The sequence below is a fragment of the Pelophylax lessonae genome, assembly GCF_965119305.1.
Source record: "Pelophylax lessonae genome assembly, chromosome: 5".
In the NCBI taxonomy this organism is placed as follows: domain Eukaryota; kingdom Metazoa; phylum Chordata; class Amphibia; order Anura; family Ranidae; genus Pelophylax; species Pelophylax lessonae.
Window position 1 is genome coordinate 314,223,421 of NC_138772.1, and position 20,130 is coordinate 314,243,550.

The window sequence follows — 20,130 nt, forward strand, 5'->3', positions numbered from 1 at the left end:
ACAGCCGATCACAATGAAGGCGCCCACAAGATGACCGCGCATGCGCGATCGGGAGCGCGCAGCGCGGTCATGTCGGTGGCACTGTGTTCCGTAGGAACACAGCTGTCACCGGCGGTAGTAAACAGTCACTGACAGTGACTGTTTACTATGTGATCGGCTGTGAATCCATTCACAGCCGATCACAAAATGTAAACAAAGAGCAGTAACTCAGTGTTACTAGCTCTTCTCCCCTCATACAGTTTCCAGTATGAGGGGAGCAGAGCTAGAAATAGTGAGTTACTGCTCTGTACACATGTCACAAAGTAAAAATCACACTAATAAAGGTCCCCACACACAGTCCTCAGCCCCCCCCCAATGTCACCTGTCACCCAACAGTCACCTCATCAGTGCCCAGAAATTGACACCCATAACGTTCACATGTGAGCGTAGCGATCGCAGGCAGAATTACAGCGATTCTGCCCGCGATCCGGAAATCATTGCAAATCGCGGGACGCCTGTGCGTTGCCCGTGATTTGCAATAGCACCCCAAACGCTGTGCGATGTTGCCGCCATTTCCGCCTGCTGAATCACGGTAACATCGCACAAACATCGCATGACGCCCAAAAAAGGTACAAGAGTTTCTTTGGGGCGTCATGCGTTGTTTGCGCGATGTTACCGCGATTCGGCAGGCGGAAATCGCAGCAACATCGCACAGCATTTGGGGTGCTATTGCAACTCACGGGCAACGCACAGGCGTCCAGCGATTTGCAATGATTTCTGGATCACGGGCAGGGGGGATCGCTACGCTCACATGTGAACATAGCCTAAAGTTCACCGGTCACCAGAGACTGCCATCAGTACCGCCGTACACCATCGCCCGTCACCTGTCACCCATCAGTGACCATCGCCCGTCACCTGTCACCCCATCAATCACCGTCACCTGTCACCCCATCAGTCATCGTCACCTTTCACCCCATCAGTCATCGTCACTTGACACCCCATCAGTCATCGTCACTTGACACCCCATCAGTGATCGTCACTTGTCACCCCATCAATCATCGTCACATGTCACCCCGTCAGTGATTGTCATCTGTCACCCCATCAATCATCGTCACCTGTCACCCCATCAATCATCGTCACCTGTCACCTCATCAATCATCATCACCTGTCACCTCATCAATCATCGTCACCTGTCACCCCATCAGTCATCGTCACCTGTCACCCCATCAGTCATCGTCACCTGTCACCCCATCAGTCATTGTCACCTGTCACCCCATCAGTCATCGTCACCTGTCACCCCGTCAGTCATCGTCACCTGTTTGCCATATACATGCAATCACTTACTGACCGCCTAACGACTATATGCGTCGGCCATTAAAAGCTAAATACTGGGGTTATGGCAGCAGATAGCCCCCATAACCCCGGTATTTTTTGAAACGGCGGGCGGTCGGCTTTCAGATAAGGGTGGTCCCAGTGGCGGATTCGCCGCGGAATTACCCTTACGGTGCAGGGGAAGAGGTGCCCCCCCCCCTCCTGCCACGTCCCAGACGTTTTCCCAGCTTACCGGACCCGCCGGCAGCGGGGAAAACTATCCGGTCCCGGATCCTCAGAGACAGGAAGTCGAGTGAGGGCAAAATGGCCCTCATTCAACTCTATGGTCTTGGAGGACCGGAGCTACGTCAAAAGACGTTGCCTAGCAACCGGTTTAAAGGGCCACTTTTTTTTTTTTGCTTTTTTTTTTTCCTCTTTCAACAATTTTTTTTTTTTTTTTTCTTTTTTAGTGTAGTTGTGAGGTGTGAGGTCTTTTTGACCCCAGATCTCACAATAAAGAGGACCTGTCATGCCTATTTCTATTACAAGGGATGTTTACATTCCTTGTAATAGGAATAAAAATGATCAAAACATTTTTTTTTTTTAAACTGTGTAAAAATAAAAAAATAATAAATAAAATAAATAGGAAAAAAAAAAAAAAAAAAATTAAAGCGCCCTGTCCCCGTTAGCTCGCGCGCAGAAGCAAACGCATACGCAAGTCCCGCCCACATATGTAAACGGTGTTAAAACCATAGATGTGAGGTATCGCCGCGATCGTTAGAGCGAGTGCAATAATTTGAGCCCTAGACCTCCTCTGTAACTCTAAGCTAGTAACCTGCAGAAATTTTTAAAATGTTGCCTATGGGGATTTTTAAGTACCAATGTTTGGCACCATTCTGTGAGCATGCGCAATTTTGAAGCATGACATGTTGGGTATCTAATTACTCGGCGTACCATTATCTTTCACAGTATGGAAAAAAATTGGGCTAAATTTACTGTTTTCTTATTTTTTAGTTCAAAAAAGTGAATTTTTTTCAAAAAAATCGCATTTGGAAGACTGCTGCGCAAATATGGTGTGATAAAAAATATTGCAACGATCTCCATTTTATTCTCTAGGGTCTCTGCTAAAAAAAAATATATAATGTTTGGGGGTTCAAAGTAGTTTTCTAGCAAAAAAAATGATTTTAGCTTGTAAACACCAAGTGTCAAAAATAGGCCCAGTCTTAAAGTGGATAAATGGACAACTTTGTGTAAAGCGCTACTTGGATGTTAGGCCTATGTATGTGGCCAGGCTGTGAAAAAGTGTTACACATGTGGTATCGCCATACTCAGGAGGAATAGCAGAATGTATTTTGGCGTGCAAGTTTTGCTATGTACATGCGATGTGTTAGAAATATTGCATAAATGGACAGCTTTGTGTAAAAAAAATGTGTTTTCATTTTCTTTCCACATTTTCCAAAAACTTGTGGAAAAAAATGACATATTCAAAAGACTCATTATGCCTCAAAAATTATACGTTGGGCTGTTTGCTTTCCAAAATTGGGTCATTTTATGGGGGTTTCCATTGTCCTGGTGCTCCAGGGCCTTCAAAAGTGCGATAGGTTGTCAGGAAATTATATGTGTAATTTGTGCTCCTAGAATGCCGGACGCTGCTACTTGAATGTTAGGCCTCTGTATGTGGCCAGGCTGTGAAAAAGTCTCACACATGTGGTATCGCCATACTCAGGAGGAGTAGTAGAATGTGTTTTGGGGTGTAGTTGCAAGTATACATGTGCTGTGTGAGAGAAATAACCTGTTAATACGGCAATTTGTAAAAAAAAAAAAAATAAAAAAAAAAATCTTCATTTTGCAAAGCATTGTGGGAAAAAATTACAACTTCAAAAAACTCATCATGCCCCTTATCAAATACCTTGGAATGTCTACTTTCCAAAAAGGGGTCATTTGGGGGGTATTTGTACTTTCCTGACCTTTTATTGTCTCAAGAAATGAGATAGGCCTTCAGTACATCAGGTGTGATCAAGTGTGATCAATTTTCAATGATTCGCACCATAGCTTGTGGACTCTATAACTTTCACAAAGACCAAATAATATACACTTATTTGGGTTTTTTTTACCAAAGATAAGTAGAAGTATAAATTTTGGCCAAAATTTGTAAAGAAAAATTACTAATTTGCAAAATTTTATGACAGAAACAAAGAAAAATGCGTTTTTTCACGATATTTTCAGTCTTTTTTTATTTATAGCACAAAAAATAAAAAACCCAGTAGTGATCAAATACCATCAAAAGAAAGCTCTATTTGTGGGAAAAAAAGGACACAATTTTTGTATGGGTACAGTGTTGCATTACTGAGTAATTCTCAGTCAAAGTGTGAGAGCGCTGAAAGCTGAAAATCGGTCTGGGCAGGAAGGGGGTGAAAGTGCACTGTAGGCAAGTGGTTAATGTATATGTATTATTCAAAGAAATCTCCCCCACCCGTCCATGTCTCCATGCTTTATTTTGCTGAGAAATCATTTTGAAAAACACCCCTAGCATTTCTGATCGTGGCCATCTTGAGTAAGGGCAGATGATTTATGTATCATTTACTTCCAGGAATCCATCTGCCTTTAGCTTAGGTATAGGCTGAGCTGAGAAACCTCCCTCCTCTCCTGAAGACTCTTGGGATCTATGACATCATTTGCCTAGGCTTGGAAACCAGGAAGTAACTGAAGAAATGTAAAAAAAAAACTTTAAAGCAAGTAAATATGATATACTTTCCTATCTATTTACTAATGCCAGCAGCATAAGGATTAGAATAGTCCTTGCTGATTGAGTCCTTGCTGATTGAGAGAGTGAAATTCCGCTTTAAGTTCCACTCTACCACCATTAAAGTGAGCCTGAACTGGCTGACATACCTTTGTAAGCAGAGATGTATAGTAACGAAGTAGAACTACTTAAGTACTGTACTTAAGTACCGAAATGCGGTATCTGTACTTTCCTAGAGTAGAATTTTTTTCTCCTACTTCTACTTTTACTTCACTACATTTTTTCGATGATTTCGATACTTCTACTCAAGTATTTTTTTTTTTTGTGCTGCATAGTTACTCGTTACTTTTAAAAAAATTACCACTGCCAGAACAGTAGATGGCAGGTTGCATAAAGCTCAAAAAATGTGTATGATGTCATTTGTAAATCAGCGCAACGAAAATAAAGGCTGTGTATAATAAAAGCTGCTATACCAAATCTTTCCAATAAAAAGAAAATATGAAACAAACAAATAAATGGTGCTACAGCGCTTAAAGTGCATCAAGAAACTACTAACAAACACAGGTTAATCATTTGAATAAATCATTTGAAATAATAAAAAACAATATGATGTTCAAACTTTTGACTTCTTTCGTTAATAACTACATAACACAGTACTTGTACTTCTACTTTCAGTACTTGAGTAGAATTTTTTTTTCAAAACTACTGGTACTTTTTACTTTTAGTACTTAAGTAGCAATTTTTTTGAAAAAACTACTTGCAATACTTAAGTAAAAAAAATGTTGAATACTTTAGTACTTCTACTTAAGTAACTTTTTCTGCGAGCACTTCCACTTCTACTCAAGTCACTTTTTGATCGAGCACTTGTACTTTTACTCAAGTAGATATTTTGAGTACTTTATACAAGTCTGTTTGTAAGATAGCAACAGTGCTAAAGTGTAGGCATGCTGTGGTGCCTAGGAGTAATTGTGTTAGTCTTCAAATTGTTTTTTATTACTGTCTACATGGTTGGATTTCCATAACTGGAGTCTGTAGGTTCACAGTCTTTGGTTCCCAAAGCCAAAGCAACATCCTTCTGCTGGAATCACCACTTTTTTATATAACATTTTCTTGTTTTAATGGCCCAAAACCTGCTTAGCTATTGTAACAATATGTAAATTAGCTTACAGTATATGAGCAGGACTGCTAATAAGGCAGTACAGCCAGCCCTCCTATACTGGGCCCAGGCCCCATCAGTTCCATAGGGGAGCCCAGGCACCTGCTGAGCAAAAGGGCTAGCTGTACTGTCTTATTGCAGACACCGATCCTCTTCTGCCTCCCCCTGCAGTGTTTCCAGCTTCTCTGGCTGCACTGCAGGGGGATTGGTTCTAGAACATCTGTCCAGGCCCCCTATCCCTCGGCTTCCTTTCTCCTGTCCCCCCCCCCCCCACAGCCACTGCAGGCACATATATGGATGTTTCAGGATGGAGGGCAGGGGAAGGGGCCTGTAAATATGTCATGTTCTGGCCCTTTCCTTTCTTGAGTGAACACAGTGAGTGATTGGTACCAATCACTCCTGTGTCCATTCATCACTGAAGCATAGTAAACTTTACTTACTATGCTTCAGATTGTGAATGAGCAGTAAGCCTTAGAGTACTTCCTATTTATTAATCTATTAGGTTGCAGAGCAAGGGACTGATAAATCTATGTCCTCCTTCACTTTTGGCCGTGGGTGGGGGGGGGGGGGCAGTCAGTCAGGTAGGCTCTATGGGGCCCTGTGATTTCTAACAGAAGCCTTGTATATGAGACTATATTTATACTGAAGTTGAAAAAATAAATGTGTGGCATATACTGTAAATATGCAGTTAAAGCAGTCTCTTTGCCACTGCCACATCTAGACAAATGGTAAATCTGGCCCTAGTTGTCTATATCACTGTTGGAGAGATTTCACACCACTTAGGGCTCTTTCACACGGTCCGCCTCCGTAGGCGGATCCGTGCTGCTCAGCAGGGATCGATCCGCCGATCCCCGCTGAGCCGGCGGATGACAGCTCCGTCTCCGCTTGCAGTGCGGAGAGGGAGGTGTCACAGCTCCCGCTGGTCTCTATAGGGGATCGGATGAGAGTGGACCGCCTGTCCGCTCTCATCCGATCCGATCCGATACCTGAACGGATGGAAAAATAGGGTTTCCATCCATCCGGATTTCACGGACAGGATCGGATACGGATGGCAGCGGGTGTCAGCGGAGGTGTCTCCGCTGACACCCGCTGCCCCATAGAGCTGCATGGAGGATCCGATCAGATCCGCCTAAAAAACTGACAGGCGGATTTGATCGGATCGCCCGTGTGAAAGGGCCCTTACAGTTCTGTTGTCTTCAAACTGATTCCTGTGTACGATCCCTGTGTACCTGTGGAACACCTTGGATCCTACGCCCAGGATTTACATAAAGCCTCAGCTTCTGCCCAAGCTGGTATTAGGCCATGCCCTCTCCCAATGCCAAGTCACACCCCCTGTCATTCAATTATCAAATGTGAGAGCTTCTCCTACACACTACCTAAGAGGAGTTCCAGCCTGTAAAAAATTAAAAAAAAAAAATGAAAAGTCAGCAGCTACAAATATTGTAGCTGCTGACTTTTAATATAAGGACACTTACCTGTCCAGGGAAGCCGCAATGTCAGGACCCCAAGCTGATCCGTCCATTAGCTCCGGGTGCAGGCGCTGGCATCTTTACTAAGGGAAACAGGAAGTAAAGCCTTGCGGCTCCACAGCCTGTTTCCTGCTGCGCATGTGCGAGTTGCGCTGCACATTATGAATGGTCCTGCTGTCTTCTGGGACCCTTTGTGTCTCCCACACACAGGGAGAGAGGGGCGGGAGGAGACAGAGCAGATCTGTTCTCCCATTTGTGTAGAGGAGGGGGGAAGGGCTGTGCTCTGTGCAGGGATACAACACTCTCAGCCCTGTCACAGGACACATCGCCGGCTCGTAGCTGCAGTGAGTGAGAGAGGCGTTCTGTCACTGCTCCTCCACTCTGTTAACCCCGCGCTGGAGCCGCCCGAGCAGTAGCACATGATCATCTCCAGCTCTGAGCTGCCAGCACAGCGGCCCATTTACAGGGAATCCAGGCGGCCCAGGGGGAAATTGCCACCTTTCCCCCCAGGCCAGTCCGCCCTTGGAAGTGGGAGTGGGTACCTGGTTTTGACAGTTATCCACTCCCCCTCTCCCCTGAAGGGTGCCAAATGTGGCAGCGGAGGGGAGCAAAAAGGCTTCACCCCCTTTTGGGTGGTGCTCCGCTTTAACGAAAGTTGATGTCCCATGAGCAGCCTTGGTCTAAGATTCAAGGTGCTTCTTTAAGACACAGGTATCAGTTTGAATGATGACATAGGTACTTAGAGAGTCTACACTCCAGTATCAATGTTACTAAACAATGTTAGGCAATTTAGGTCAGGTTCACTTTAAGAAGACATACTTTTTATAGTGGGAGGGCAGAGCTGGGAACTCTATTGGGGAAGTGCATGACTGTATTCCATGAAAGGTTTAGGAAACCAGTGAATGATTCAGCTCACTAAAAAGAAGTAACATAAGAGCTTTGGATAAGATGACAACTGCCAGCCATTTGCTATGTTTTAAAGTAGAAGTCCTCCATAAAAACAGACATTAGGATGTATTATGACCCTTGCTAGCAAAATAAATTTCTTTAGTGTGCTTAGTTTTACAGGGGCCTGCATTCAGGGCTAAGACCTGCCAAATGCCAGCCCCTGCTTAAAGGGAGTGCCTGAGTGGCCAGTAAGGGTGCGGTCATTCTACAGGGGAATAGCAGAAGGTGGGGCATTTTGATAATGTCAGCTGGCCATACAATATACAATTTTCTCATTCCGTTTCCTTTAGATTTACCTTCAACTATGTAGAGCAAGGGCCCACCTCATTGCATACAAATTGTGATAATTGCAGGCGGCTGTAGCTGCAGGAAATAATTGCATGTAAAAATCTGACATGCTGGTTTTACCTAAGTGGATTGATGGATCAACTTGGGTACAATCAGCCTGCCCATAGATGGTTTAAATCTCAGCTGGTCCCTGCTGAACCGGCCGAGATTTGAACCATCTATGGCTGGCTTAATGTGATACTAAAGTGTATTTTTTTTTTCTCGTTTTAAAAAAATACAAACATGTTATACTTACCTGCTCTGTGCCTTGGTTTTGCACAGAGCAGCCTAGTTTCTCCTCTTTTCACAGGCGCTCCTGGCCCCTACCTCCTGCCGAGTGCCCCTAGGCTGAGCTGCTGCTCTGTGTGTCCATTCAGACATGGAGCTGCAGCTCGGCCCCACCCCTTTTCTCTCCTCATTGGCTCACTGACTTTGATTAAAAGCAGTGGGAGCCAATAGCAAATCTCTCAGACCTCAATTATAAAAACTAGAGGAAAGGGAAAAGGAAGGGGCACTACTTAGAACCTAAAATAGATGCTAGCTTTTTTCTAAGTGTTCTCTAAGAATTAACCAACGGAACCTGACTGGCTGCTGCAGACAACGCTGTGTAATTTCAGTTTTTGTAAGGCTCCTTTCACACGAACGATCCAATCAGATCCGCCTGTCAGTTTTTTAGGCAGATCTGATCGGATCCTCCATGCATCCCTATGGGGCAGCGGATGTCAGTGGTGACATGTCCGCTGACACCCGCTGCCATCCGCATCCGATCCTGTCCGTGAAATCCGGATGGATGGAAACTCTATTTTCCTTCCGTCCAGGGAATCGGATCAGATGGGATCGGATGAGAGCGGACATGCGGTCCGGGCCCATCCGATTCACCATAGAGAGCAGTGGGGCTTTGACACCTCCCTCTCCGCACACAGAACGGAGAGGGAGGTGTCATCCGCCTGCTCAGCGGGGATCAGCGGATTAATCCCCGCTGAGCAGAGAACGGAGCTCATCGCAAGACGGATCGTGTGAAAGGACCCTAAATCAGCACCCATTTCTTCCATATGCTCAAGCTCCATACACTAACTTTAGGAATTCATTTTCAGAGGTAATTGTTTGGTAATACTAGGCTACAATTATAATATAGTTATGATTATTTGGCCACTGGGTGTGTTAGGCTCCATTCAGATATGTTAGAGCACATTTGCACATGCACGTTGTGGATAAGGCAGCTCATTCATTTAAATTCTGCAGCACTGTGGGGTTTTTAGCGTGCGTAAAGGTCCACATGTATCGATGCAACTACTAAAGTGCAGCGCTTTTCTATGGGCTAGGGACGCTGGCAATTTTGTGTGATTTCCCCACCTGCAGAGATGTGAACCTAGCCTTATTCAGTGTAAACACGACAATACTGTTTAATCTTGCATAAAATTAGATAATATATTGGTTTATGCATTGACTGTCCTTAGACCCAATCTGTCCAGACAGTATAGTCACACACTGACATGGCACCATCCACAGCCAGCTTAACTCGTCAATAGGACAGAGAAGTTGAACCCAATCCTAATTGCAGTACAGAGATTTTTTTTCCAGTCTTTTGAAGTGTAAAGGCCCGTACACACGTACCGATTGTCGGCCGTAAAAATTCGGCCAACGTACTATCGGCGGATTGTCGGCTTGTTAGTATGATGCTTCCGACAACCGACTGCGACTTTTCGGCCGAACAAAATCTGGTGTGCAGGCTTTAAAATTTTTGTTGGCCAACAAAGAACGGCCGATTGTTCGCCAGTCAGTACAGATTTCGGCCGACAAAAATGTGATGATCAAGAGTGGGCATGCTCAGTGAAGAACAAACACACGGAAAGTAGACCAGAACATGACATCACTTCTGCAGTTGGTTGTTGTTGGCCGACAAAATTCGTGTGCAGTCTTGAGCACTTTTCAACCAACAAAACAGCACCGGACAAAAGACGGCTGATCGTTCGGCCGACAATCGGTACGTGTGTACGGGGCTTAAGAAGATACTGACTTTCCTAAGCCCTGTCTCTCTGAATAACTAATACTGACTGAGGGAACATGGAGGAAATGGGAAGGGTTTAGTTAAGAGTAAAATAACTAGACCTCAACATGAGGGAGGACAGAGGGCAGAGGAAAATACCAAAATCACATTAGTAAACAAGTTGTAATGGCCCCAAACCAACACTAAATGTCTGCATGCTACAAAACAATAACAGCCTAATACAGTTCAATACAACACAAAAAATTACATGATGGTGGGGCAGAACAAACTACATGTACAGCCATGGCCAAAAGTTTTGAGAATGACACAAATAATAATTTTCACAAAGTATGCTGCCTCAGTATTTATGATGGCAGTTTGCATATACTCCAGAATGTTATGAAGAGTGATCAGATGAATTTCAATTAAATGCAAAGTCCCTCTTTGCCATGAAAATAAACCTAATCCCATAAGAAAATATTTCAACTGCATTCAAGAGGGAGGCTTCAAGGCACCAAGAAAGTCCAGCAAGTGACAGGACCGTCTCCTACAGTTGATTCAGCTGCGGGACCGGGGCACCACAAGTGCAGAGCTTGCTCAGGAATGGCAGCAGGCAGGTGTGAGGGCATCTGCGTGAACAATGAGGCAAAGCCTTTTGGAGGATGGCCTGGTGTCAAGAAGGGTAGCAAAGAAGCAAATTCTCGCCAGAAAAAACATCAGGGACAGACTGATATTCTGTAAAAGGTACAGGGATTGGACTGCAAGGACTGGGGTAAAGTCATTTTCTCTGATGAATCCCCTATCCGATTGTTTGGAGAAGAAAAAGTGAGCACTACCATCAGTCTTGTGTCAACAGTAAAGCATCCTGAGACCATTCATGTGTGGGTTGCTTATCAGCCAAGGGAGTGGGTTCACTCACAATTTTGCCTAAAAACACAGCCATGAATAAAGAATGGTACAAAAACATCCTCTGAGAGCAACTTCTCCCAACATCCAAGAACAGTTTGGTGACAAACAATGCCTTTTTCAGCATGATGGAGCACCTTGCCATAAGGCAAAAGTGATAACAAAGTGGTTTGGGGAACTAAACATCGAAATTCGGGTGCATGGCTAGACCTTAATCCCATGGAGAACTTGTGGTCAACCCTCAAGAGGTGGGTGAACTAAAAAAAACCCCAAAAATTCGGACAAACTCCAAGCATTGATTATGCAAGAATGGGCTGCCATCAGTCAGGATGTGGCCCAGATGTTGATTGACAGCATATCAGGGCCAATTGCAGAGGTCTTGAAAAAGAAGGGTCAATACTGCAAATATTGACTCCTTGCATAAACTTAATGTAATTGTCAATAAAAAACTTTGCCACTTATGAAATGCTTGTAAAATTACTTCAGTATACCATAGTAACATCTGACAAAAAGATCTAAAAACACTGAAGCAGCAGACCTTGTGAAAATCGATGTGTCATTCTCACAACTTTTGGTAAGTATTTGGTTGTATTTTCCAATGGTAATATGCACAATATTGTGTAATTTACGTCACTATTTCGTTTAAAAAAAAAGTTGGTTAATATAGGTAACTTAGCTTTCTGTCTGGTTTGGAGTGCAATTATATAGAATTCAGTCTTAAACTTGTAGAAACCAGTATTAATATAATCTTTTGTCTGTTCATAGCAACTCAAGATTGGATGCGAGAAACTTGTGACAAGCTATGTGGTTCGGAGGTAAGGATTTTATCAATTTTCCGAGCATTTTTATCTTTCTAATTGATTAGTAACATAGAATAAATCAGGATAAGCCTAAAAAAAATAGTAAATATCAATTGCAGTACTCGATAATGAAAACTGTATCCTTTGTTTTATTTTCAGTTACATAAATAATTTACTTTTAAAACCGAAAACAGGTGAACACCTACAAATACACCATTAAAATAGATACTGTATGGCTCACCAGTTGTTTTCCTCTTAATTTTCACTTGGTGGTCCTACCAGTAACACATCCTGTCCAGGGTGACAACACTCAGTCTTCTTACTGTATCTATGGAAGAGCAGTGTTGTTACCCTGTTGTTTCTGATATATATATATATATATATACATATATGAAAATCAATCAATCCTGATGTACTGATAGCCTATCTCATTTTTTTGGACCCAAAAATGCCAGGACAGTACAAATACCCCTGAATGACCCCTTTTCGGAAAGTAATCAGTCCAAGGTTAAAATAAAATAAAAATGTATGTTTTTTTTCTGTTACATTTTTTTCTTTTTTTTATGATTTTTTTTTTTAAAACACTGTGACCTACTTTGGGGAAGTGCTCAGGACATTTTTTTTTTATATTATTATTGCTTATAACATTGCATTACACTGGTATAAGCAACCATTTTTACTTAATGAAATTGATTCATTCGGTGTGTTTTGTTATGATTAGCTGTGATTGGCCAGAGCTAATTGCATGGCACAGATGGGCTGTGATTGGCCCAGTCTGTACCATGTGATCACTGTGATTAATCACAGCTAGCAACACAATTGTACACATTGAATGGCATGAAAGGAAGCCATCCATTGTGTACAATTGTCATGTAATCTGCTGTGATTGGTCACAGCAATCACATGGTACTGCAGCTGGTCGGTACACTAAACAGTCATTGGCTGTTTCCGGTGGACACAGCCAGTGACAAATTGCGCCACAGTGCAACCTGAGAGGACGCCATATGACATCCACCCGGGATGTCAAATATCCTCCCCAGCTGTCGTTTGTCAATAGGCTGGGCAGGAAGTGGTTAAACATAATATGATGATGTGTATATAAGATAAAAATATTGCAAAGAAAGCTGCAGTAGTAGCCCAAAACATTCAGTAACCTGGCTAGTTTTTAATAAATGTTAACATTTATTGTATAAATATATTAGATGAACCTGCATGATATAGTACTATAAATTCCACCTAGTGTTGTCTGGTTTGTGTGGGCACTAGGAGCAGAGAAACACAATGTATGTTATGTTGGCTGACATGGAGCTATATAGAGCTTCTTCTGACTAGTGATCATATTTTGTCTGTTATTTATTCTAGAAAAAATCACAATTCATGGAAGCAAAAACTACTGATCATAATTACACTATAATAAAAAATAAAAATATAGTGGAGAATATCCATTCTGGAAACCTAAAAGAAACAGAGACCCCAAGAGGTAGACTGATCCCAATGGAAGATGAATACCCGGACCAGAGAAGATCACCTGAGCCTGAAAATGGAAGCATAGTTGTTGGCCTAGAGTCATTATCAGACCTGGAGAGTGCCTCTTTGGGAACCTTCAATGCTTACTCAGACACTAGCTCAGATAGGTTGCTGTTCAACGAAGAGGTCACTTTTCTACCATGTCCAGAACATCACTGTTGTCAGTCTGCCAAAGAGACTCCAAGGAATCGGACGGAGGAATATTGCATCTCTGATCCTGTGGACAAAAACTATGGTCAACATAGCTTTCGTCATGAGTTCCATATTAACCCACAACCATCTTACCATATGCCAGAGAAAAATACTGACAAGGAGCCTTGTTCTTGCTTCACTAGTGCTCAGTACACAAGAAGTAGCAGTAAAAATAGCACTGACAACATATCGCCCCCAGAGACACCACCAACGCCATCAGGTGAGGAACTGCAGATAGAATCTTTACTGCTTTTATAGAAGCACACCAGTGCCTGCAGATTTAAACACAAATGTAACCTATTGGCAGCTGAATATTACATCCACTATTGGGAAACACTGCATAGAGTAATTGAAAACTATATTTCTAACAGATTTGGTTTATGCATATAGATCACATAGTGGACTAAGCTTTTCTTACTAAGAGTGTTTCAAGAACATAGATCTTATAATAGAAAGTTTTCTTAGCTTTGGATGGAGTAGGGAAAGGTTAGAACAGGGGTCTTCAAACTATTGCCCTCCAGTTGTTCAGGAACTACAATTCCCATCATGCCTAGTCATGTCTGAAGGTCAGAGTTTTACAATGCCTCATGGGATGTGTAGTTTCGCAACATCTGGAGGGCCGTAGTTTGAGAATCCCTGGGTTAGAACATCGGTCAATTTTAACTGCTGATTGTGTACCTTTTAGATTTGCCCTCATTTTCTGTCCATGTCACAGTTGTCACTCGACCAAAAACCAAATAGAAATACCTACCATTGAAAACTGTCCCTGGATAAGGAGTTGACGGGAACCTTTCTGAGTTTCCACACTTTGGAGAGAATATTCTATCATGTGCCTTGGACAGGAAGTGAGGGAAAACCAATGACAACCAATGACAGCAATAAATTGCCAACATAAAACTCTAACTCTTCCTCGGTCACAAACATTTTTTTTAGCTTGGTTTAGTTCCACATTGGAATATGTTTTTTGTTTTTAAAGAGCTTCAGAGCTGGAACTGTGCTGTAAGCAAACAGGGTTGAGCGGCCCCAAGTGTAGGGGTCTTGAGGCTTTTTTAGAAAACATCTGGTCTGCAGGATTTTAGTATAGAGGAAAGAAGGTGGGTAATAACAGATCGTCCACCTGGAAGGGGGGCAAGTGAGGGGGGTTTCTAGTTTTATTTGAAAATAAACTTTTACAAAATGTCTGCTAATTAGTTAGTGCGGTTAAAAAAAGACACCAGTCCATCCAGTTCAACCTATGATGTGTGTGTTTGCAGTTAACAGTACATCATATGCCCCTATATTTTACTTTTGGACAGTGTCAAGTCCTGGGAAAAAAGTGTGTGGGAACTCACCCAAGATTCCCCCCCACCTCAAAAATAAAAAGGTGTATGAGAGTGTATGTATGTGTGTGTATACATATATATATACATATATATATTGGCCTAATTTCAATATGTCTATAAGGGGTAGCAGTTACAGAGTGCCAGTTTGGAGGAGACTCTTCTGGATATACACTGGTTCAAAGTCTGTTTAAGCCTATGCATTTGTTTCAGCTGTAATTCTTATAAGTAATCTTATTAGAAATTCAGCTGGAAACTGGTAATATTATAACTTACCGTACATATTGAGGGGGGATATTGACGATTGAGGGGGGATAAGATATCAATGTACAAATATTGTACTGGCAACCCTAGCATATGGAAAAAACTATTCAGAGAAAGAAACTACAACAAGACACGTGGCCACTCACTAAAACTAGAGGAAAGGCGGTTTAACCTTAAAATACGCAGGGGGTTCTTCACTGTGAGAGCAGTAAGGATGTGGAATTCTCTTCCACAAACAGTCGTATCAGCAGGGAGCATTGATAGTTTCAAAAAACTATTAGATGGGCACCTTAAAGACCACAACATACAGGGGTATACAATGTATGGTTAACAGCAAACACACACACACATCATAGGTTGAACTGGATGGACTGATGTCTTTTTTCAACCTCACTAACTATGTAACTATATTGCCAGTACCTTGAGTACTGCTTGGACATTAGAAGAAGGGGGTATACCCCGAAATGTTAGTGCAAATTAAAAAAAAAGTATAAATATTCAACCCCAAAGACTGATCTCCAACATTTACACTTTCAGGAAAACATGATATTATATTTTTGTATAAATGAGTGAAAAAATATATTTATACATCACAATTCTAGGGTCACTTGAAATTTTGGAATAATGTGTGAACTTGGAATTTCGTTTTAGCCAAATAAATTAATAATCTATGCCATTTGCCTTTTTTTTTTTTCTCCACCCAGGAAATGTGACTGGAAATAACAATACAACAGTCATTTCAAGTGCCCCAGTAATGAACATTAAAACAGATATGGTAGTAGTCTATTACAGCGGAGTCTCCCAGGACGCTCCCACACCTTGTGAAAATGAAGAAAACATTAAGCGGCCAATGCAAGAAGAAAGGCGAAACCATTGTGACAGCTTTGTGGCAAACACACCACTGTACAACTACGATGACATTCCTTGCTCCTCAGTGCCAGATACAGACTGTCCAGAAGCTGAGGTCAACCTGAGAGACTCCAATTGTCCGGTCACGTCCAGCCAGGACCTTAGCAATGTTATGTACTATCAAAATACAGACTTTCTACCTGTACAAGAGGAAGGAAAGCCTGAATTTTATCATATAGAAGGTATATAAATTTAAAAAAGAAAAACATTTTTGTCACCATAAAACTGTGAAAAGGGAACATATATAGACATTTCCATGCAGGCTCTTTATTGAACTACAGAGCCAAAGAACTGTCTGATCAATGAACCAAAGTCAGCCTTGTAAATGATCTGGAATTCCGTGGGCTTTATTGAGGATTCTTCTTTACTATCCTTATTTATTTAGCTGTGATTTGTCCCCGTGTTTGATGAAATGTCTACATTCAGTGACTATTATAATACAATGTGTTGCCTAAAAGCTGTTCCTCCCAAAATGGGACAGAAAGTTTTGACAGTGTGAAAGGTTGCCTAACCTTAAAAGCATGAAAATGATAACTGAAGATCTGCCGGGGCAGGGGTGTCAAACTGGAGGCCCTCCAGGTGTTGCAGAACTACAAGTCCCATCATGCCTCTGCCTGTGGGAGTCATGCTTGTAACTGTCAGCCTTGCAATGCCTCATGGGACTTGTAGTTCCGCAACAGCTGGAAGGCCACCAGTTTGACACCTGTCAAAGCCTGTTAGCCTATTTGCTAACCCTCATTGCTCTTCTTACTGTTCTGTGAGTGCAGGAAAAGAGAAATGCCGTTTCTTTGCATATTACTTTGAAATTTACTGTACTATGGGCCCCATGTATTAACATGTTCTTAGCAAAGACAGGTAATACGGCTTAGTCATCAATCAGCACCAGACTTTCCTTGAAAGATTAAATACGTTTCGTGGCTATAGGAAAATGATTCCAGTACAGTAAAACCTTGGATTGTGAGCATAATTCATTCCGGAAACATGCTTGTAATCCAAAGCACTTGTATATCAAACAAAATAATAGAAACTCAGCTGATTTGTTCCACAACTATTTATTCATAACTCTTTCAGTTTATAGTCCATGTAAAAAGATTATAGCAATGTGATAGGTTTTGTAACCATAAAATATCCATCACAAATGGCTCCTCCACAAGGGGATTAGAAACAAAATCCAGCAGGAGCTACAGAGTATAGAAGAGAAGAGCGGCACCTCTAAGTGTAGCAATATGGTTCCATTTAATGACTCCCCTGCAGTAGAGCGATCTTAAAGCGAAGCTTGAAGCGCTCATGTGGCGCAGCGTGGAAGGGATGACGTTGATGGCAGTGCGGAGGGTGGTCTATGTGGACATCTTTACCTGCATACTTAGATGTGCCTCTTTTAATCATCAACCATGAGAGTTGCTAAATCTTGTACCTTCATTAATTTGTAACCATATTGCTACACTTAAGAGGCGCCTCTCTTCTCTTTTATACTTTGTTGTGACGTGACGCTACTTGTATATCTAGACATTGCATGTTTATGAAGTCAAAATGTATTTAAAAATGTTGCTTGTCTTGCAAAATGCTCTGAAACCAAGTTACTCACAATCCAAGGTTTTACTGTACTTAGTTAGGAACATGTTTATATCTAAGGGCCCATTATATTTTTGTTTCCCTTTCCAGTTCCCTTTCTTGTAGACATTTGATCAGACCTTTTTTAGGCATTTCTAATCATAAAAGAGGAATGTGCTTGAATGATTCAATAATGATGGCAGTAATGTGTTGGTGTGCAAGTATGACATTACTAGATAAATGACAATGAGCAGGCAACTACAGGTCCTACCCTTGATCAGACACAGGGAGCAAAGATAAATCTGCACAGTGCTGCCCTCCTATGTACTAGTTTACTATGGAACTAATTTCCAGCTTCATACAGTGTCAACTTCTGATATATGTCACCTTATTATAGACCTTAAGCCTTAGTTAACCACTTCTGGACCGGAAGGATTTGCCCCCTTAATGACCAGGTCATTTTTTGCCATTCGGCATTGCGTTAATTTAACAGAAAATTGCGTGGTCGTGCGACACTGTACTGAAATAAAATAAAATTGATGTCCTTTTTTTCCCACAAATAGAGCTTTCTTTTTGGTGGTAATTAATCACCTGTGCAATATTTATTTTTTGCGCTATAAACAAAAAAAGAGCGACAATTCTGAAAAAAAAAAAAATTCACATTCTGCTATATAACATTCCCAAAAAAAAATGTTACATTTACATTTTTTATCCTTTGAGGCCAATTTGTATTCTGCTACATATTTTTGGTAAAGAAATAAAATCCCAATATTATCCCATAATCCCATAATATTTTGATTTGTTTGCGCAAAAGTTATCGCGTCTACAAACTAGGGGAAAGATCTATGTCATTTTTATTTATTTATTTATTTTTTTACTACTAATGGCGGCGATCAGCAGTTTTTAGCGGGACTGCGACATTGTGGAGGACAAATCGGACCCCTAACTGACATTTTTTACACTTTTTGGGGGGAACAGTGACATTACTACAGTAATCAGTGCTAAAAATATGCACTGTTACTGTAATAATGACATTGGCAGGGAAGGGGTTAACCTAGAGGTGATCAAAGGGCTATGTAGCAGATTTTCCAGGCATTGGGCCTGATGTGGGTCTGCTATGGTTACCGGCGACACTTTCAGCCCATTTAAACTGAATACCCAAGTGTGAGATTGGAAACAATGACCATTCCGGCATCTTTTGTTTGTTTTGTTTATTTGATAATGGGGATGGGAGAAGGGAATGAGTGGGATACTCCTCTGGATCAACTAGATACACCTGGGACACTTTGCAGAAAAATGCCTGTTAGCGATGTCTTGACGCCAACTGAATGCCGACCAACGCTTGCTGGCGCTTGAAAAAAATACTGACTTGCTGAACTTGTGCTTGAACTTGACCTTTAAACTCTGGTTAGCTCAAAAGTCCTGGACTATACTGAGATTTGACTCTTGACACTCTGGTTTAGCTCAAAAGTCCTGTATACAGCTCCCTCCAGCCCTTCACTGACTGAGGTAGCTCCTTGTGACTGCTTGTGCTGCTGCAACTCTCAACACTGTACACTGCACACTGTACACTTTAGCACTTCAGGGCCCAACCGCTGGTGCCCCCTTTACACTTCAGGGTCCTCTCACTAGGCACCCCCTCTATACTTCAGGGTCCTCTCACTAGGCACCCCCTCTACACTTCAGGGTCCTCTCACTAGACACCCCTTCTACACTTCAGGGTCAACACTGGCACCCCCTTTACAGCTAGCTGGCTTCTGGATCCCCTGGACCTTCACCGGAGTGGTCCCGTCTACTAGGCAGACCCCCAGGGGCGGTTTACAGTACTCACGAACTGGGAATGCTTTCCTCTGCTCCGCTGGTCCTCGGCACACCGGATCCTCTCTGCAGCTCAGCTCACTCAGGCCCCTCAGGCAAGCCGCCCGGGGCACCCGATCCTGCTGACAGGAGGAGAGACAGCCGTACTCTGCTTCCCGCCAAAGACGCTGCATCATGCGCTCCCCTCAAACTTATACCCACTCCCAGAATCCTATGCGGCAGAATCTGCCTTTCTGGGGTAGATACAGGCCTGAATGTGCCACTGATTGGGTTTCCTCCACTGCCCAATGAGAACCCTTCTCATGGAGCCAGTGGGGAGACTCCACAGTCTCAATAGCAACACCTAGGAGACATGACAGCCCAGCTGAAAATCATGGCCCTGCTGTTAGGCAGCCACAGCCCACTATACTTTGCCTAGCACCTACCTTGTAGGGTGCTACAGTTAATTGTAAGCCTAGGGGAGTGTTTTCTAACTGTGAGGGGAGGGACTTGTGAAATGATCATAGAGACCTGTGATCCTATATAGAAGGATCACAGGCGCTCTTTGATCATTTCAGAGAGAAGAACGGTCAGCTGTGTTTACAACAGCTGACCGTCCTACTCTCTCAGCGGGGAGCAATCGTGGGTGCCAGCGGGAGCCGCGGCCGCCATTCTCGTGGATCAGCATGTCCGCTGCCTAGTGGGGGCGGGAGCGCGCTGCTGGTGGCGTGCCTTTACCCCCAAACACCAATCGTGCGACCGACGCAGGGCTACGCTGGTTCGCGCAGGAGGGTTAGCCTGCCGCAGTAAAAGTGCAGTGGGTGGTCCAGAAGCTGTTAAAGTGGACCTGCACCCCATCTTTAACGAATATTGCTGCTTCCCCCACCTTTCAATTGTAAATTAAAATCTTTCTTTTTGGACATTGCCTTTTTTTGGTGGAACACA

The 20,130-nt window shown here is 42.7% G+C and overlaps 1 protein-coding gene across 1 annotated transcript in view; it reads left to right on the top strand.

Annotated features, from left to right (window-relative positions):
• The window catches only part of TNFRSF11A (TNF receptor superfamily member 11a), a 131,725-nt gene extending 115,659 nt beyond the window's left edge, over positions 1–16,066 (top strand). The window contains exons 8-10 of the mRNA XM_082259312.1: positions 11,592–11,641; positions 12,989–13,565; positions 15,633–16,066. Coding sequence (XP_082115438.1) covers positions 11,592–11,641; positions 12,989–13,565; positions 15,633–16,027 — 1,022 coding nt within the window. The 3' untranslated portion in view covers positions 16,028–16,066. The remainder of the gene's footprint in view (positions 1–11,591; positions 11,642–12,988; positions 13,566–15,632) is intronic.
• Positions 16,067–20,130: the final 4,064 nt, after the last annotated feature.